Source organism: Sinohyriopsis cumingii, unplaced genomic scaffold, assembly GCF_028554795.1.
Source record: "Sinohyriopsis cumingii isolate HCF-2022 unplaced genomic scaffold, ASM2855479v2 utg002277l, whole genome shotgun sequence".
Classification (NCBI taxonomy): domain Eukaryota; kingdom Metazoa; phylum Mollusca; class Bivalvia; order Unionida; family Unionidae; genus Sinohyriopsis; species Sinohyriopsis cumingii.
In genome coordinates this window covers 366683-388455 of record NW_028316176.1, presented here as the reverse complement: position 1 = coordinate 388455, position 21773 = coordinate 366683, and the positions used below count along the sequence as shown (strand labels likewise).

At 40.0% G+C, this 21773-nt stretch overlaps 1 protein-coding gene across 1 annotated transcript in view; it reads right to left on the bottom strand.

Moving 5' to 3' along the window:
• Nucleotides 1–1173: 1173 nt before the first annotated feature.
• The window catches only part of LOC149770819 (uncharacterized), a 33139-nt gene continuing 12539 nt past the window's right edge, over nucleotides 1174–21773 (bottom strand). The window contains exons 3-8 of the mRNA XM_089949073.1: nucleotides 14105–14219; nucleotides 3737–3853; nucleotides 2694–2890; nucleotides 2037–2193; nucleotides 1735–1841; nucleotides 1174–1282 (exon numbers count right to left, since the gene is read on the bottom strand). Of these exons, the coding sequence (XP_089805199.1) occupies nucleotides 1262–1282; nucleotides 1735–1841; nucleotides 2037–2193; nucleotides 2694–2870 (462 nt within the window). The 5' untranslated portion in view covers nucleotides 2871–2890; nucleotides 3737–3853; nucleotides 14105–14219 and the 3' untranslated portion in view covers nucleotides 1174–1261. The remainder of the gene's footprint in view (nucleotides 1283–1734; nucleotides 1842–2036; nucleotides 2194–2693; nucleotides 2891–3736; nucleotides 3854–14104; nucleotides 14220–21773) is intronic.

The window sequence follows — 21773 nt, the reverse complement described above, 5'->3', positions numbered from 1 at the left end:
AAGCTTCAGGTGCAAGTTTTTGTGCATCTCCATGCCCTTGCATAAAACACAGTTACACGTTTTTTTATATAGATATTTTTCAGTTGTAGACAGGAATAATAAGTATTTGTGAGTGTTTGAAATGAATGGGTTCATTATGAATTGAGTGGCACTACATTTCAAAAGCAAAATTGGATTGAAATGCAAGAACTGTAGTACGGAATTAGTGTTGGTTCTGGATCGTAGAATGGAATTGTGTGTGTGTGATTGGATTTTTAACGTAGCTTGAATAATTTTTCAGTCATATTGCTACGATGTCTGCAGTGTGGCAGTTTATAGTGATGTATAGCACTGGGGCATCATGCTGCAAACATGTAGTATGATGTTGCACCCAGTCACATTATCCTGACACCAGGCCAATCAGTCCTAACACTAACCTCTTAATGCTGAGCGTCTAGCGAGGTAGCTGTTAATACCATTTTTGTAAGTCTTTGGTATGACTTGGCTGGGGTTTGAACCCATGACCTCCCGCTTCTGAGGCGGACGCTCTAACCACTAGGACACCGGAGTGGTCAGAATGGAATTGTAACAATTACAATGGAAGCAATTTGTATTATGCTTGTTGGGGCATTCCTCACTGATGGCTGTCAGTGACATCATCATGGGAATGTGTAACAGCCACATTTTGTAAGAACAAGGTGTAGTTGGTGAACAATACAGACACTTTTCTGCCATTTCCACTGGCATCATCTCATATGATGTTATTTAAAAAAACTTCCTACAACATACTCACAACATATAAAACCTATATGCAAATCTGATGAAAGCTGCTTGTGTTTCTGAAACACATATTCCATACTGGTGGCAAGAATGTCCAAATCTACATTACAAAAATGAAAACATTACCATCCATCTAGGAGTTGCAAATGTATGAAATCCTCTTGTTGGGTAGTTTTACTAACAGGCTTTACAGCAGGGCCTTCCATTAGATTTAAATGTGGCAGGTAAGTTGACAAAGTAGGGTGGGGGGTTGGGGGGACCTACCCCAATGGGGATAATTCATTTTTTTTTTAAAGTAGCATGGTGTAAAGTAAAAGTAGATGGGCTGATAAGGAATCCACTGAATTTACAGACTAAAGGTTCAGACATTTGTTTTTAAGAGAAAAATGAAAGAAGGAAACAATACAACAGATATTTTAATATGACTTTAATGTTTATTTTCTAGATTTAATTAAGATTATGAATCAGAATCAGTCTCCAACTCCACTGTAAAGTTTATCTATTACTTCTTCTGCTCAGGCACCTGCAAATTAAAACAAAATTGTAATGCTTAAATAAAGTCATATCATCTCAGCACTAGTTACATATGCAGAAGTCATGTTAATCAGCATTATAAAAATGTATGAAATTTTCTTCACTGCACTTGTGCTTCCCTTACTATCGTTAAGCCATGATACAAGATAACTTTGCACTTACTTGTCATTTCTGGCAAGTGGATGGTGCAATCAATTTGCACAAAGATGAATTTATTTCATCCAAATATTTCATGTGAATAAAACTTCCAAATGGAGGCACTCGTCCGATCAGACAAGATATATGCATATTGTAGTTAGCTGGACTCTAGCTCTGATAGTCCTGGGCAATAGGATAAGCTGATTTTGTTATCAGTTTAGAAATGCATCCGCTTTGCAAATACTATGCTTTAAAAGACGAAACTGAATCCAATATTGATGAAATAAGAGTCATTTGGATTACCTTGTTTTTTATCATTCTGCGTTGGTTGGGTGCATATTTGAGGGTCTCTGATATGGTCTCTTCCATTCCATTTGCCTTTGCTTTGCCATTAGTTTTCAAGCAGGCTTCTGCAAGAGTAATACAATGTTTTAAAATAAGTTTCACAACAAAGGATGCATTGCATTTTTCTAAATGCCAGCAATAATCAATGGAATATTTTTAAAACATGTACTTTGAAATGTGTCTCAAGTTACTTTATCAATTCATTTAAAAATCTCTGGCAAGTCACATGAAAAACACAATTTAAATCAAGCCATACTTACTTATCAAAACCTGACATATCACAAGCTCTTGAAATGCTTTTTTCCCTTTATGTCCCTTTGGACTAAATCTGGCCAGTCTTTTTGTTTTAAGCTTTTTCATCATCCTGCAGACACTATCCCCAATTGTAAACCTGCCAAGGGAGCTCAAGTAGCATATCTGAAAATAATAACAATAATAATATTACTATTTTTTGATTTTGATATTATTATTAGTAGTAGTATTTCATGATCGATGTGACAAAATATGCTTGTATATAGTTATTTTTTGCCATGGTTTTGCAAGCAAATTTAATTTCTCTAACTTGAAAAAAATTTGATAACATTAACTATGCAACACAATGTACTAATAGCAATTATAAACCAAATTAACCACCGTGAATCTATTAACTTCATAAATGACATTCACTCAAGGATTGAATTAAAGTAGCCACATAATATGTAATAGTGTTTATGTAGTAAAATACCTGTTACATGTTCATCTCTAAACATGTTTTGGCCTACATCCGTAAGACAAAACAGCCGACCACTACATGTTCACCCCACCCCCAAAAATAATTATACAGGCACTGCAGAACTTGCATAATACATATTGAGGTTCACAACAGCAAATAAAGGTTATAACAGTTTTTTTAAATAGAAAATAAAGCCCCAATTTACCATCTTCTTGGAGTGTTTGGGATTCTCCTCCAACCTCTGGCAAAGGCCCTCTAGTTCCTCCACTGAATCACATGGCATTGCAAGAATTTCTTCTCTATATTCTGTGTCTGGGCCTTGTGTATGAACTTGGAGGGCCAGCTGCTCCAACAAATTCTCAATATTTGTGTCCAGTTTCATAAGTACATTGAACTGGAAATCTGTAACAGATTTGTGATGAAATTAGCTTTGAAAGATCAAGATCATTATTATAAACTCCTTAAAAAGATCTGTGAACATGGGTTTAACAATGAAATATATTTATGAAATGAAATACATGGTTTTTGTACAGTTTATATGAAAACTTTTCCCTATAATCCTTTATTTTTTTATTCCCTGGATATGTTGTTTCACTGCTGGTGTCTGTAAAGTCTGCATTCAATGTAGATGGTTTAGGCGTCTGACTTACACAAGACAATGGTATACATCAGAAAGAAAAATAAAAAAACCAATGGAATGATGAACAGTCGACACATCAATGAAAAACAATTCATTGTTTATTTGCACAAATAAGTCTTGAACAGTATGTTTTATGACCTATAATTTAATTAATTAACATCTCACAATGTTCTGAAATAACAGTATCTAAGCTACAAGAGCTTGTGCTTTCATGTCATAATCTTCCATTTTGCAAACAAATTTTGATGTTGAATCAATGTATATGACCTTAGCATTGAACACTAACATTCAAAATGTCTACAAGATGACAAGACTATTATCAACTGAAGTGACAACAAACCAATGAGTTTTACGTGCATTGAACATAAGCATTTTTAAATGCTACAAAATGTGTTTTTAGTGTATGGCCACAAATTACCCAACATTTTGTCAAACATAAAACAGTTCTACTACCTTAGATGAGAATTAAATTCATAAATACAGTGTATAATTGACCTACTCGTATTTAGAGAGCTGTAAATGAAATAAGAGATTATATAAAAGTCAACACCTGTAGTATTTGTTTCATTATTCTATAATGTACATTTTTTTCCATCCTCAATACTTACTACTTGCAGAGGAACTGGCAGAGAGAAATCTTTATATTCTCCACTCCAGAGTGGATGGGGATGGTGATGGTGTTGTCCTTCTGGATGCAGCTAAGAGTATAAAGATTATCACTACTCCTTAATTGCAGTAAAAAAGAAACAAAGAAATCAGACTGGATTTTTTGGCATGTAAACAAAATGCATACTGGTTGCAATGACCACTGTATATAAAGCAGTGATACAATATATCACAAAATGCATTCTTTTTTAACAAAACATCTAATTTCATATATACAGCATCATGAGTAAGTAAGTACTCTTAAACACATCTTATTAAACAGACAGAAAAATGATGAAATTTATACATACTTTTGATAAAGAATTTCCAATTGTGGCATGGTATAAAAGCAATTGATAAAAAATAAAAAGAGACCAGATAAACTAAATAGAACATACCAGCAGGATAAGAGGAAATCTTGGAGTCTGCAAAATACTCTCCATTTCAGGAGGTTTTGGATGAGATGGCTGACCAGAAAGGTTTCCACTTGAGATTTTCATCTTTAAATAATCATCCTAGAGTGCACCAAAGTCATGTGAACTTGATCCAATTCCAACATTACTGCTGCTTGAGTGCTTAGATCCAGTATTGCCTTCACTAACTGATGTTATTAATACCTCTCTCTCATCAGCATAATTTCCATCATTTTTCAAAACTCCCATTGTAAAACCTCTGCTGAAGAAACTAACACTACACCATAAGGATTTAAAGAACTACTGCCCGGTTTCTAATCTCCAATTCATATAAAAAAATCTTACAAAAGGTTGTTCAATCCCAGCTTGCATCTTGTCTGAATTCAAACAGTCTTTTTAGCAATGTACAATCTGCATATCGCCCTTGCCACAGGACACAAATTGTGTCTGCAAATAGATTACACTCCAGCCCAGTTGATCTATGTTGTGGTGTTGCACAGGGGTCTGTTCTTGGACCTGTTCTCTACACTCTATACACTCAGCTGCTCTCAAGTGTCATAGATCATCATCCAGTGTCTCACCAATTGTACACTGATGACACCCAAATATACAAATCTAGCCACCCAACTGAAGTTGATGCTACCATCCAAGGTGTAGAGATGTGCATTTCTGATGTGAAATCATGGATGACTTGTAACAAGCTGCAGATGAATGATGATAAAACTGAGGCCATTCTGATTACAACACAAAGACTTTCTCATTCACATCCTTTACCTCACACAATAAATATCAGCAACACCAACATTAAATTCACACAATCAGTACAAAACCTAGGTGTTACTCTGGACAGTACTCTCACATTGCACCAACATGTCATGAACATATGCAAGGCTGCATATCTTGAGCTGAGACGCATCAGCTCCATTCTCAGATATCTTTCAGTTGATGCCACTAAAACACTTGTGTGTTCATTACTACTTTCAAGACTGTACTATGGTAACTCAATTCTGTCTGGTTCATCTTAATATCTACTGCAGAGACTTCAAAAAGTTCAAAACATAGCTGCTTGGATCATACTTAGAGTACCACAATCAGAGCACACCTCCCCGCTGCTCTGTACCCAACACTGGCTATCCATTCGATCCAGAATCAAACACAACATTAGTTCTCTGTGCTACGTTTCACTGACAGACTCTAGTCCAACATACCTATCCGACCTCACCTATGTGTACACACAAGCAAGATACTTACACTCCTCTTCCGACAATCATATACTCATTATTCTCACTATGAAAACAAAGTCACATGGACAGCATTCTTTTGCATACCAGGGCCCAGCAACATGGAATGAATTGCCCACTGAACTTAGACACAAAGACGCAGTGATCCCATTCAAGAGTGCTCTCAAAACTACTTATTCTGACTACAAAAACAAACTTAATGACTTAATAATGTTAACTACCTTAAATATTCTCAGCATGTTTTTTATGTTTTCTAATTTCATGGTGTTTGTTTTTGTAATCATATCATTGTGTATGTTTTTATGTTGTCTAATGTTGCAAAGCGCTTAGAGCTTCTAAAGATTAGGCGCTATACAAAGTCCTCATTATTATTATTATTATATTTAGCTTGGATGAAAATTTTTTAAATCAGTGGCCATAACTAAAAAATGGGATTTTGTTTTATGATCATAAAAGTATGTTGGACACCATCCATGATGTACAATGCTGTCTGACATTTCTATGCACCTAAGGTTTCCATCTCAAATATTAAAGCATAATGCATACCGAATTTGACAGATTGACGAAAATAAAAAAAAGCAATGCTTACCATTTGAAAAGAGGCAATTGTCACTAGAATATTCTATTCAAAATGATATTAATTTTGGACACAGGGGATACCACCCCCATGTTTTCCTGACTCGTGATATGTCGGCCTATTCTGTGCACAGCTTTAAAAGATGTAATGTTTATCCATCGAGCTATAGAAATGAAATACATTTACTGTAGACTGTTTCTGTCAGCAGTTAAGTTGAGTAATTAGGTCAGGTTTATAGCTAGTTTACAAAATTCAATGTAGAATGCCAATAAATGACAAGATATATTTTTGCAAACTAAAGTGATCTTGAAAAAAGATTAGTAAAGTTTAACATTTTATAAAAAATAAGCTATTATGTGGAAAAGAAACAACAATGAAATAGGATGCAATGTGTTTACGTCTAGTTTTGGAAGGTACCGTCTCTAAGGTACCGTCATAATTGTACCGTAGTTTAATGGGTGGAAAGGCCATTGAAAGGTAAGGGCAGTGCGGAGACCATCAAGTATGTTCCAGAATAGCTGAATCTTTGTAGATACATAGATCCATTCGTAACTTCAGTCCGCAAACGAAACACTGTACTTCGTATCCCAATCCTGACTCAGGTCCGAAGTAGACAAATCCTGTTCTAGCTAAAACATACGAAGAAGGTAATCCTTCCCTATCCGTAGGCCATTTTTGAAACGTGTCCAATCGACGGGCACAATCACAATAGTCAGGTAAGAAGACTGGAAAATGGTAGGGTTTGAACTTGGAGTTCTCACTGGATTTCTCACTCGATTCTTGCTGTGGCGAAGTCATCCTTCTGGTGGGTGGCTATCCTCTTACAACCAATGTTTTATACCGACATGTCCATACGGCAAAGTAAAGTGGGTGGGAAGCCGCACTCGCTTCTGCTACACGATTTGATAGACTTTTTCCAAGGGTCGACTGACAATGTGGTGTGTGGGTAAACGTACAATCTTGTTGGGTTGATAGGTGGTCACTTTCTCTAGACTGCAAGGCTTCTTTCAAAACGCCAAAGTTGACCACTCGACTGGTACAATAATTCAGAGTAAGTCCTTTCACTTTACACTTCGTGTGCACTTCTCCTTGTTTGTCCCAGTATTCGTAGCCGTAATTTTTGGGACCGCCACTGACGAAACTTAGAATCTTGTCATCGGGGTGCTCGTCTGTCCAGGCTCCTAAACGGTCTCCTTCGATGTCAGGGTGCTGTTGACTCGGGTGATCGATATAAATGCAACTGTCCATGTCAAAGTACAAGACACGTTCCCCTAACAGTTCTAAAGCTTCGTACAATTTTAAGCGAGCATGAGCTGTCATGTAAGCTGCAATGATGACATTTCCAAAGGGGTCATCTTCTACAAAGTTCAGATCTTCTTCGTAATTCACCAAGATCAAATCCTCACGAACGACGTCCACGTGTTTCATGAATTTGGCTTTGTCGTGAATCATCTGAAAGTAGCGGGAAGGTTCAGTCAAATACTCCATCTTGGGTAAACACGGTCATTGTGCCATTTTACCCCACAAGCAATTTAACATCACTTTGGCAAACGATCGCCTGCCTTCGTTTTTCTCAATGTGATCTTAAGTAATGCCTTCTTGTGCCCAGAATTTCTCTCTGAATGTCTTTTGGTCTTCAGGAGTGTGACACCAGGACAGATAGCCACTGGCTTCTTGCTCAGTTTCAAAAAGGCATCCACGTAGTCTGCGAAAATGCCTTTCTGCGTGGGGTCACCCTTGTGGAATTATTGTGTCTTGGGAAAGTGGCAAATTTCGTACACTTCTAACAGTTGGTATCCCATGTTCAGAGCTTTGAACAATTCTACGCTGACCCATGTCCCCGTCAAGGCCCGTTCTTCCTGGGTGTGATGACAAGGTTGATCTTGGTTGCACGTTTCAGCACAAGTACGGCACAAAGGAAACATAAGTTTGCCTTGGCAATGGCGAGGTAAGACGGGATGGTATAGGTTCGTGGGAGGCAAAACTTTGCACTTGATCAAGCCTTCGTATTGTCGAATGTTTTTTAGGTCGATGTGTTCGGTGAACAATTGTGGGTGCCCTGCAGGAAAGCAACAATATTTGCACACGTAGGGATACAGTGAACACACCTCCAAGTATTTGATTTCTTCTCCTTTCTCTTCGTCAGCTTGGTACAGCAAACAGGTGGCATTGGTCCTTCCTCCGTACAAACTATCACTTGGGTTCTGGGGGTCCATGAACTGGTAACTTTCCATGAGGCGTTTAAACTCGGGATCGGTGTTCAAACGGTGATTGTATTTGTGTTCCCACATTTCCACCACTTGGTATCCTTCCTGTTCTAACTTTAGGCGTCGCTGACAAATGGCCTGGTACAAGTCTTCCATGGTTTGTTGTAAGAACTGATTTTTAGTGCCGCGGTCAGGGTAACAGACGGGACATCCGTGAAATAAGCAACCGTTAAACTCGTACATGATCTTGGGGTTTTCTAAGTCCCAGCCATCGACCGAATGCATTCCGATGATCTTTTCGCCCTGTCCGTTGCGGGCATGCTGAATCCATTTGTCTTCTTTGTCGCACAAGTAATGCAACCAGCATGGGGCTTTGACCGAGTATTGACGTTTGACATAGTTGGTCGTTTGAGGACTGATGACAGCCACAGTGTTTTCAAGCATGAATCGTTGTCGGTAGACTAAGGAACACGCTTTGGCAATGGTGCAAGCCTCTTTTAAATGATCAACCCCTCCGTGTTCCATGAACAGTTCTCAAAATTTTCCACAGCATCGCCGTAAAATGTCCACGTCGGAACGACGATACTTTAGCATTTCTTCCTGAAAGTCGAAAGGGTCGGAGGCGTGAGCCTGGTACCAAGCGTAGAAAGTTTCTCGTTCGGTACGCATGTTGTCACGGTCGTAATAGTGAGCCTGAGGCAAATGGGGTAGAACGGCGTGTTGATTGGCTTCTGTATTGAAAAAGTGTGGAAAGTACCCTTTAGCCATTTCTGTCATTCCAAACATTTTAGGCATTCGACTCAAAGGCATGGCTAAGTAGCTCATCGAATCTTTAAACTGCACTTGTCCCACTTGCATGAAAATGATTTTGGCTCCGTTCAAAGTGATTTTAGGATGCTCAATGCCACGTTCCGTATAACATCTCAAAAGAAACTGTCCATCGTATCTGGAGAAATTGTGAGCCATCACCGTGGCATGGTGATGACATTCTCCATAATAATGTTCGATGTCCTCTTGGCTCCACGTCTTGTCGATGGGGTCTAAGACCCATTGTGTGAAATCGGCTAGTGTGTTCGGTCCTTGAAAGATTTTTTCACGCCCTCCAGGAATCTTACTGCAGTGAGGGCAATAACTCAAGATAGGTTCTTGAATCACTTCTCGCACGCTCGATGAGCCACGCAGAAATTAGGAATGTGAATACCGGTCTCTTGCATGCATTCGAAATCGAAAAAGATGAAATTGCCTTTCTTCTTCTTGTGACCATCCTCTTTCTCTGGTTGGGATTGGTATTTTTGCATGTAGCATTGGTGTTCCAAGTCCACGATGCAGTGACAAATGTGACATTTTTTCTTTCCTGAACATACGTGTGCCTTGGTACTGTTGATACATAGACCTTGTCCACACATTGGGCACAATCTCAGGAGTTGACAAGCACATTTCTTCTGTGAACCTTGCATCTTCAGATGTTGTTGGTAACAGGCAGGGCTGACAAATGTGCGCAGACAAGCAGGACAATGCACTGGTTCTTGCCCTTCGCTCAGACAGGGTTGAGAGGCCAAACATCCTGAGCATTTCGATCCACAATGTTTGTGTTGCTCTCGATTATTATAACCATCATAAGTCACATTTCTCACAGTAATATTTGTATCCCAGGAATCCAGTGATAGTGGTAATGGTATCGAAATGGTCATCGTGATGATAGAGGTGAATCCATCCTTAAAGTCTTTCCCTCGAAACAACAGAGACCCGCGCACTTCTTGAGGGTGCACTTTCAAGGTGTATCGTGGAGCTAGGGCATCTTGCAATTTTTGCATCTCAGGATTGCCACAGGATGTGTCTTTGGACAGGCATGCTTGCTGTAACAGAAGTTCTGCTTCATTTCGTTGTTTGGCTCGGTTCGATTTTCGAATGTTCTCCCAGGCTCTTTTCCATTCTATCGTGTCGTTCTTGTCGGCATAAGTTCATCCCATGACGATGGCTCGGGCTAAACACATGTGGTCTTGAAAATTGTTAATTTGGACAAGACTTGTTTTGGTAATGCGAAGGTTGTTGACCAATAAGGTCTTTCTGCATTGTCCGGTCCCTTGAGGAGGAGAGACGTGGGTCATGTCCAGTGTGGCTTTTCCATCGGTGATGTCAAACTGGTCATTAGATTGTTGCACGTGTTGAATCTTGTCCATGACTTTGGAAGTGGTCAATTCTGCAGGGCTGCTAAACTCGATCCAAACAGGGGATTTCAAGCCGTCATGTTGTATGGAAAGTTTCAAGCGATCATCTTCTTTGGGTTGACATTGTCGCTTGATTGTGGTGAGCAAAGAATCCCACATGTCGGTGATGAACCCTTCTGCTTTCTCTAACAGTACTTGAGACTTGAAATCTTTAAACTTCACTGTGTATTTGTAAGCCGTAGTTCTAAATTTTCTAGAGGGACGCTTTTCCATCTCTCGAATGTCATAGTACTTTTCAGGGTTGACTAAGGGTGGTAAACTTTGTTTAGAGGGTTTGGATTCTGGTTCACTCATGTCCTCTTCAAAATCACTGGCATGAATTTGTGCCAAGACTTCAGTCCTGGTACGAGGCGACAGATCATGTTTCTGCCTCTTACTTTCTTCTTCTTTCTTCTCAAATGAATTGGATCATTTCATCTCGATAGCAAAAAGTCAAATGACTAAAGTTTAAACACCATGGACTAATTTATAGTCATAGCAGACCAGCGTATATAAAGGGTATGTGTCTTGTCCTTTCACTATTCATTTCACTCTCAAACTGAGCACAACGATGGAAGAGACTACCAAGATCGAACGTTTCATCAGAGCTTTGCGAGGGGTCATTAGAAAATTCTCTTCAGACCAGCCGAGGGACTACTCTCCTTCCTTTCAAGATAAAAGTCAAGATACTTGCTATATCTGTCAGAAGAAAGGGCATTGGTCTTCAGAGTGTCCAGACCGTCAAAAAAGAAAAAAAAGGGGTTAGAAGAGACAAAAGTCAAGATACCTGTTATTATTGTCAAGAAAAAGGACATTGGTCACCAGACTGCCCAAAAAAGAAACAAGAGGAGTCAGAAGAAGAGAAGGATTCTTCAGAGGAAGAGGAAGAAGAAGAGGAAGAAAACAGACAGGTGAAGAAAAAGAAACAGGAGAAGAAAAGAAGGGAAGAAAGTGAGGAGGAAGAGGAGGAAAAGACTATGACGGTGAAGAAATTAAAAAAACAGAGAGTGAACAATGAGACAGAATAAGTCTATGAACTTTTTAAAGTGCTCTGTTGTGAATTGTGAATTGTAAATATTTATAAAAGAATAAATTAATTATAAAAGGTAAGTGTCTTTGGGTTTTGATTTTAAAATAAGAACCTACACTCACGTACACTCATACACAGACAGGTACTATTGGGTAAAATGGTTTTTTTTAGCTATTGGCAATTGAAAGTCTATCTCTTTTCGAGAGACGTGGATGGCCCTGAAAAGGGCCTTTTTTGGTGTAAGGGGTGAGTTTAAACAATCAACTTTAACTGTCTTAAGCCTTTGCCATGGCCAAGGCCTACTTCTGGACTGCGTACTGTTGATGATGATTTCGTTGAAATCACTAAGGGTGGTGCAGTAGGCGTAGTGACAGGGTTGGAGTGTTTAGCTTGGGAAGGTCGTATTCTCTTCGGCCGTAATAAAGAAGTCTGATACATTGTTTCAGACTTCTTAACTCCGCTAAAATGTCTAACAGTACCGTGACCGTTTGATTTTGACACCCTTGTTTCTTTGCTGCTGCTTCTTCTTGTTGTTGTTTTTTTCTTACCTCTTCTTCTTGCTGCTGTTGCTGTAGGAGAAAAGCTTGTTCCGCTTCCTTTTGCTGTTGTATAAATTTCTCCAATTCTTCTTTCTGTCTCTGTCTAAAATTTTCCATGTGCGGTAATGAAGGAGAAGGTGACGAAGGTTCAGGAACAAATTCTTGCAAGGTAAAAAAATCCACAAAATCCCAATTCACCTCTTCTGAAAGTAAGTCTGGGTTCTCTTGGGTAGTCTCCACCATCAGTGCACCCAAACTGATCGTTTTCTGAGTTTCCGTCATGTTGAAAAACTGTCGCTTAGATTGACTGCGCACAGGCGCTAGCGAATCTATATAGACTATGTGACGTCACAGACTGCTCTCTTCGGATTGGACGTGGGCTGACTGAATTTTGTAACGCGTGTTTGGATTGGTCAACAAACTCAATCCGTTTCAATCCTTCCTCCCCCTATAAATAAGTACAGTTCACTGCATTCCTTCACCTGTTACTCAGCACCCCAACATGTGGACTGACGTACAATCTTCAACGCTTGTGTCTTCGATGATGTTCCGGACGGACATATCAATGTATGTCCGATCCAACTGGACAGTTATCCACAGGACAGACACCAGCCTGTGGATGCGAAGAATCTTATGTGGAGCATCAAGGATGCCTCAAAAGAGTCTTAATCTATGGTCCTGCAGTCAGACGCAGCCTAAGGTCAAGAAGAAGATGTCACAGATGCCCTTTATGTTAAGGGTATATTAACATAAAACCAAAGGCCCTTTTCAGGGCCATTCCTATCTCTCGAAAAGATCTTGACTTTCAAATGCCTACCCCTTTTTTTATTTTTTTGTTTAAAAAAATAATAAAAAAATAGAGACCCCTCCCTGTTTCAATTTTCGCCTGTTCCATTTTCATAGACCCATCAGGTCGGGACCTTATTAAAATAGGGTCCCGACCCTGTTCCATTTCCCCTAGTCCCAAGACAGTCCCACGATTTATTCCCCATGTTCAATTTCCCTTGTCCCTAGAGTGAATAGTTTTTTTTCTTTCTCCCATGTTAAATTCCCCTTGTCCCTAGAATGGATATTTTTTTTTCTCCCATGTTAAATTACATAGTCCCCAGAGTGGATATACCCTTTTTAACATGGAAGTTCCCTAGTCCCTAGACCGTCCCTATTCACTATTACCATTGTCATTACCAGCCTGAAACCCAATTTAATGCCATTTGTATAAATTCATTTCAAATAAATATTATGATATAGTTGAAGTGTAAAGTCAAGCAAGTATTCTGTTTGCAGATTTTACATTTTAGATATTATAGTAAAGTCATATTTTCTCTTGTTTAGTAAACTTTATTGCAACTGGTTCCAAAATAGTAAATCTTATTTAATGTTCATTCACCAGAATAGGTATTAATACAATCCCGAATTAACTGTATGGTACTAAAATATACCCTGATCTTGTGTGAGATTGTAATATACAGAACTATACCTCAAGACAACAATAATATATTGAATTTATATTGTATCAAGACTGTCATGGTTATGAACTCCAACTTTATTCAGGTTTTTTCATAATAAATGATCATCTTGTGCTATGGTTGAAAAGAAATCAAAGTTCTGTTTAACTCCATTCTCTCCACATTTGTCAGTTGTTAAGAGGCATACTCATCCTCAGTGTTATAGTAAAATGTAATCTTATTTGGATCAATCTTGGTGGTGTAATATATGAATGGAGAAAGAATATTATCATCCAGATTAAAATATGTTTTATTCAGACTCTACTAAAATTTTTAGTTGGATATGGGTTACGGAGCCTGATGTGTACGAACAAAGCAATGTGTACCATGACCTTTTTAATTTAACATTTTAAACTCCTGCAGAAGAAAGAGATTTTTTAGATCCATTAAACTGTATTAACAAAAACATTTCTTCAGTATGATTTTCATTTACTTAGTATTGACAAAACTCATATTTTAAAGTTGTTGTTTTTTTGTGTTTGGTTTGGCCTTTTATGGTAAACCAACACAAGTAAGATATTTAGTGCCAAGGCACTTTAAGTATAGTGCCTTGCCCAAGGACACACCATGGTAGCTAACCCAGGTTGGTCTGATGGTAGAATTTGAACCTACCTTATTTCACAGGTCCAGAAAGCTAACCAATGAGCCACTACAGCTCCCCATCTTATAGTGGAATGCTGGTATACTTTATGATCAAGAAGGATGGGTTGGGGTATGCATGTTGCATCTGAAAAAAGTGATGGAATTTTTGTTTACATAATATTTTAGTCATACAATATGAATCATTTTCTATAGATTTAAGATGTATCAGATCAAGTTAAGAAAAATCATATATTCTGTTTCCTGGGAATGTACTAAAATTCACTGTTATTGTTTGATATTTTGGTAGTGAGCTTACTTGGTATTTTTTTCTTTTTAACTTGAATACCTAATTTGTTAACATCCTATTCTAAATCTTCATAGTTCTGTCTATTAAGTGACAACTGTTGATACATGTAGGGAAGTTTTTGTTTATATCTTTTGATTTTTGTGATTCTGGAAGTTGCAGTATTTGTTGTTGTATTATTAACCATTTCAGTAATTTAATGAATGCAGAGTATACTGTTCTATAAATGAAATTTAAGTGAAAATAATGTAAAAGTATGTTTCACTGCAAATATAAATTGTTTAAAATAATATATCATTTATCATATGACTATTCAATTGTGGTAACTAGTATTCCATCCAATATCTATATATTAAAATATGTCTTTTCATACAGCTGGTGATCATTTAGATACAAGTCCAACTGAACATAATCAAATTATCAATGCAGGTGTTTTTATTAGTAGTAGTATTGCAAGTATAAGTGTTAGTATTAAGATTTCATATACAGGTATGATAAGTGTATCATAATAGTAGTAAAGTGGGGCACATTAGGGACAATGGGACTTAGCATTAAAAAGACCCCTGGGTCAGATTAGGGACAATGGAAATTTAACATGGAGAGAAATCATGGGTCACTTTAGGGACAATGGGAATTTAACATAGAGTTTGGGTCTGTCTAGGGACAAGGGAAATTAACATGGGGAATAGAGTTTGGGCTTTTGGGATTTTTTTTAAATTTTTTTTAAATTTAAATTTAAATTTAAATTTTAAAAAAAAAAAAGGGGGGGTAGGCAATGGAAAGGCTATCTCTTTTCGAGAAATATGGCTGGCCCTGAAAAGGGCCTTTGGGTTTATGTTAATGTATTCATTAACATAAAGGGCACCGCATTGATCTTCTTGTCCTTAGGCTGCGTTTCACTGTAGGACCGTAAATCAGGACTCTTTTGAGGCATCCTTGTCTTTCTACGTAGATCCTACGTATCCACAGACTGGTGTTTGTCCTGTGGACAACAGTCCACTTGGATCGGACATACATGGGTATGTCCGTCCGGAACATCATGGAAGACACAAGCGTAGAAGATTGTACATCGGTCCACATCTTTAAGCGACGAGAACAAGTGAATCAATGCACTGAACTGCGCTTATTTATAGGTAGAGGCAGGATTGAAACGGATTGAGTTCATTCACCAATCCAAACACGCGTTACAAAATTCAGTCAGCCCGCATCCAATCCGAAGAGAGTAGTCTGTGACGTCAGTTGGTCTATATAGATTCGCTAGCGCTTGTGTGCAGTCAATCTATGCGACAGTGATTCAACATGACGGAAACTCAGAAAACGATCCATTGGGGTGCACCAGCAGGGGAGACTGCCCAAGGGAACCCGGACTTACTTTCAGAAGAGGTGAATTGGGATTTTGTGGATTTTCTAACCTCACAAGAATTTGTTCTGGAACCTTCGTTACCTTCTTCATTACCGCAAGTGGAGAATTTTAGACAGAGACAGAAAGAAGAATTGGAGAAATTTATGCAACGACAAAAGGAAGCAGAACAAGCTTTTCTCCTACAGCAACAGCAACAGCAACAAGAAGAGGTAAGAAAAAAACAACAGCAACAACAGCAAGAAGAAGTAGCAGCAAAGAAACAAGAGGGTGAAAATCAAACGGCTACGGTACTGTTGGACATTTTAGCGGAGTTAAGAAGTCTGAAACAAATGTATCAGACTTCTTTATCACGACCGAAGAGAATACGACCTTCCCGAGCTAAACACGCCAACCCTGTGACTAAGCCTGTCGTACCACCCTTAGTGATTTCAACCCAATCATCAGAAGTAGGCCTTGGCCATGGCAAAGGCTTAAGGCAGTTAAAGTTGATTGGTTAAACTCACCCCTACACCAAAATAAAAAGGCCCTTTTCAGGGCCACCCACATTTCTCGAAACGAAATACAATTTCAATTTGCCAATAACTCACAAATAAACCCCACCCATTTTACCCTTATAGTACGTGTCTGTGTATGAGTGCGTGAGTGTAGCTTCTTATTTTAAAATCAAAACTCAAAGACACTTACCTTATATCATTCATGTATTCTTTTATCCATTTTTTACAATCCAATTCACAATTCACCACAGAACACTTTAATTAAAAGTTCATTGACTTCTTCTTTCTCCTTGTTTAGTCTCTCTGTTTTTTGAATTTCTTCACCGTTTTTTCCTCATTTTCTTCCCTTCTTCTTTTCTTCTCCTGTTTCTTTGCTTCTTTTAAATAGAATTGTCTTCTTTCTTCCTCTTCTTCCTCTGACGAATCCCTCTCTTCTTTCGAAGAATCCCTCTCTTCTTCCGAAGAATCCCTCTCTTCTTCTGAAGAATCCTTCTTTTCTTCTGACTCCTCTTGTTTCTTTTTTGGGCAATCTGGAGACCAATGTCCTTTTTCTTTACAATAATAACAGGTATCTTGACTTTTGTCTTTTTTAGCCCCTGTTTTTTTTCTTTTTTGACGGTCTGGACACTCTGAAGACCAATGCCCTTTCTTCTGACAGATATAGCAAGTATCCTGACTCTTATCTCGAAAGGAAGGAGAGTAGTCCGTCGGCTGGTCTGAAGAGAATTTTCTAATGACCCCTCGCAAAGCTCTGACGAAACGTTCCATCTGGGTAGTCTCTTCCATCGTTCTCCTCGGTTTGAGAGTGAAATGAATAGTGAAAGGACAAGACACACCCTTTTTATATACGCTGGTTTGCCATGACTACAAATTAGTCTATGGTGTTTGAACTTGAGTCATTTGACGTTTTGCACTCAAGATGAAACGATCCTATTCATTCGAGAAGAAAGAAGAAGAAGAAAGTAAGAGGCAGAAACGTGATCTATCGCCTCGTACCAGGGCTGAAATCTTGGCACAAATTCATGCCAGTGATTTTGAAGAGGACATGAGTGAACCAGAATCCGAACCCTTTAAACCAAGTTCACCACCCTTAGTCAACCCTGAAAAGTACTATTCCATTCGAGAGACGGAAAAGCGCTCCTCTAGAAAATTTTGAACCACGGCTTACACCTACACGGTGAAGTTTAAAGATTTCAAGGCCAACGTACCCTTGGAGAAAGCAGAAGGGTTTATCACCGAGATGTGGGATTCTTTGCTCACCGCACTCAAGCGACAATGTCAACCCAAAGAAGACGATCGCTTGACACTATCCATAGATCACGACGGTTTGAAATCCCCTGTTTGGATCGAGTTTAGCAGACCCGCAGAACTAACCCCTTCCAAAGTCATGGACAAGATTCAACACGTACAACAATCTAATGACCAGTTTGACATCACCGATGGTAAAGCCACACTGAAAATGGCTCACGTGTCTCTTCCTCAAGGGACAGGACGCAAAAAGGTCCTACTAGTGAACGACCTTCGCAACACCAAAAAGAGTCTCGTCCGAATTAACAACCCTCAAGACCAGATGTGCTTAGCCCATGCCATCGTGGTGGGACGAACCTATGCCAACAAGAACGACACGGTAGAATGGAAAAGAACCTGGGAGAACATTCGAAAATCGAACCGAACCAAACAACGAAACGAAGCAGAACTCCTGTTGCAACAAGCTGGCCTGTCCAAAGACACACCCTCTGGCATTCCTGAGATGCAAAAATTGCAAGATGCCCTAGCTCCACGCTACACCTTGAAAGTGCACCCTCAAGAAATGCGTGGACCTCTGTTGTTTCGAGGCCAACATTTTAAGGACGGAAAATACATTCATGTTTATCATCACGATGACCATTTCGATACCATTACCAGTATCACTGGATTCCTGGGATATGCTTATTATTGTGAGAAATGTGACTATGGTTATAATAATCGAGAGCAACACAAACATTGTGGATGGAAATGCTCAGGATGTTTGGCCTCTCCACCCTGTCTGAGCGAAGAACCAGTGCCTTGTTCGATTTGTCTGCGCACGTTTGTCAGCCCTACCTGTTACCAACAACATTTGAAAACACAAGGTTCATAGAAGAAATGTGCTTGTCAACTCCTGAGACTGTGCCCTACCTGTGGACAAGGCATACTTACCAATAATGCCAAGGCACACGTATGTCGAGGAAAGAAAAAATGTCACATTTGTCACCACATCGTGGACTTGGAACACCAATGCTACGTGCAAAAATACCAACCCCCACCAGAGAAAGAGGACGGTCACAAGAAGAAAGCCAATTTCATCTTTTTCGATTTCGAATGCATGCAAGAGACCGGCATTCACATTCCTAATTTCTGCGTGGCTCATCGAGCGTGCGAGAAGTGCATTCAAGAACCTATCTTCAGTCATTGCCCTCACTGCAGCAAGATTCCTGGAGGGCGTGAAAAAATCTTTCGGGGACCGAACACGTTAGCCGATTTTGCCCAATGGGTTTTAGACCCCATCGACAAGACGTGGAGCCAAGAGGACATCAAACGTTACGGAGATTGTCATCATCATGCCACAGTGATGGCTCACAATTTCTCCGGATACGATGGACAGTTTCTTTTGAGATACTATATGGAACAAGGCACCGAGCGTCCTAAAGTGACTTTGAACGGAGCCAAAATCATTTTCATGCAAGTGGGACAAGTGCAGTTTAAAGATTCGATGAGTTACTTGGCCATGCCTTTGAGTCGAATGCCTAAAACGTTTGGAATGACAGAAATGGCTAAAGGGTACTTTCCTCACTTTTTCAATACGGAAGCCAATCAACATGCCGTTCTACCCCATTTACCTGAGGCTCACTATTACGACCCCGACAACATGCGTACCGAACAACGAGACGCTTTCTACGCTTGGTACCAAGCTCACGCCTCGGACCCTTTCGACTTTCAGGAAGAAATGCTAAAGTATTGTCGTTCCGACGTGGACATTTTACGGCGTTGCTGTGGAAAATTTCAAGAACTGTTCATGGAACACGGAGGGGTCGATCCTTTGAAAGAAGCTTGCACCATTGCCAAAGCGTGTTCCTTAGTGTATCGACAACGATTCATGCCTGAAAACACCGTAGCTGTCATCAGTCCTCAAACGACCCACTTTGTCAAACGTCAATACTCGGTCAAAGCCCTACGTTGGTTACATTACTTGTGCGACAAGGAAGACAAGTGGATTCAGCATGCCCGCAACGGAGGGGGCGAAAAGACCATCGGAACGTATTCGGTCGATGGCTGATCGTGTACGAGTTTAACGGTTGCTTATTTCACGGATGTCCCGTCTGTTACCCTGACCGTAGCACTAAAAATCAGTTTTTACAACGAACCATGGAAGACTTGTACCAGGACACTTGTCAGCGGCGCCTAAAGTTAGAACAGCAAGGATACCAAGTGGTGGAAATGTGGGAACACGAGTACGATCACCGTATGAAAACCGATCCCGAGTTTAAACGCCTCGTGGAAAGTTACCAGTTCATGGACCCGTTGAACCCGAGGGATAGTTTGTACGGAGGAAGGACCAATGCCACCTGTTTGCTGTACCAAGCCGACGAAGAGAAAGGAGAAGAAATCAAATACTTGGATGTGTGTTCGCTGTATCCCTACATGTGCAAATATTGTTGTTTTCCTGTAGGACACCCACAATTGCTGACGGAACACATCGACCTGAAAAACATTCGACAATACGAAGGCTTGATCAAGTGTAAAGTTTTGCCTCCCACGAACCTATACCATCCCGTCTTACCTCACCATTGTCAAGGCAAACTGATGTTTCCCTTGTGCCGTACTTGTGCCGAAACGTGCAACCAGGACCAACCTTGCCATCACAGCCAGGAAGAACGTGCCTTGACGGGAACCTGGGTCAGCGTGGAATTATTCAAAGCTCTGGACAAGGGATACCAACTGTTAGAAGTGTACGAAATTTGCCACTTTCCCAAGACACAACAATACCACAAGGGTGACCCCACGCAGAAAGGCATTTTCGCCGACTACGTGGATGCCTTTTTGAAACTGAAGCAAGAAGCCAGCGGCTATCTGTCCTGGTGTCACACTCCCGAAGACCAAATACAATTCAAAGAGAAATACTATGAACAAGAAGGCATCTCTTTAGACCACATAGAGAAAAACGAAGGCAGGCGATCGTTTGCCAAAGTGATGTTAAATTGCTTGTGGGGTAAAATGGCACAACGACCGTGTTTACCCAAGACGGAATATTTGACAGAACCTTCCCGCTACTTCCAGATGATTCACGACAAAACCAAATACATGAAACACGTGGACGTCGTTCGAGAGGATTTGATCTTGGTCAATTACGAAGAAGATCTGGACTTTGTACAAGACGACCCTTTTGGAAATGTCATCATTGCGGCTTACGTGACAGCTCATGCTCGCTTAAAATTGTACGAAGCTTTAGAACTGTTAGAAGAACGCGTCCTCTACTTTGACACGGACAGTTGCATTTACATCCATCACCCGAGTCAACAGCACCCTGACATCGAAGGAGACCGTTTAGGAGCCTGGACAGACGAGCATCCCGACGACAAGATTCTAAGTTTCGTCAGTGGTGGTCCCAAAAATTACGGCTACGAATACCGGGACAAACAAGGAGAAGTGCACACGACGTGCAAAGTGAAAGGACTGACTCTGAATCATCGTACCAGTCGAGTGGTCAACTTTGGGGTATTGAAAGAAGCCTTGCAATCGGGAGAGGATGGAAACTTTAAAGTGACCACTTATCAACCGAACAAGATTGTATGTTTACCCACTCACCACATCGTCAGTCAGCCCCTAGAAAAAGTCTATCAAATCATGTACCAGAAGCGAGCGAGACTTCCCAATCACTTTACGTTGCCGTACGGTCACGTTGGTATTGGTCTGTATATGAAAAGGAACCCTAGGCAAGATCGATAGTTCATTGTTCATTGAAGTAACTTACCATGTCGTTGACGAAGAAGAAACCAGATTGGTTAGGAGTCAAATGTTGGACATCACCGAGACCAGGGTTTTGAGGCTTGGACACAAGAGGTGGCCCAGTATGCACGAGAGTTATTCAAGGAAAAAAGTTACTTTTCAACCTGTGTTAGTGACGGTGCCAGAAGAACCCGTCACCCAGGACAGGACTGTCATGGACAGGCCTGAAAGACCCTTTCGGGAGGACACTTGTGTGACATTACCCCCTACTATAGAACTGGTTAGAACATTACCCAAAACATGTTGTACAGACACTTGTGTTTATTCCACGTTCATGGTTATCATGTGCCTTTTATTCTTGTACTTAAGCCTTTGGCTTTTATGTATTTTTGTCTTTCGTATTCATGTTTGAAAAAAAAACATTCAATAAACGTGTTCCGAAAAAGTATATAAACTCTTGTCTTGTTTGTTTTTCGTGTCACAAGTGACATTTCTCACACCATGGCTACCTCTGTTGTCTCTGCTCCCTCTTCCTCTACTGTCAAAGTCATCGACGAACACTTAGATCGTGCC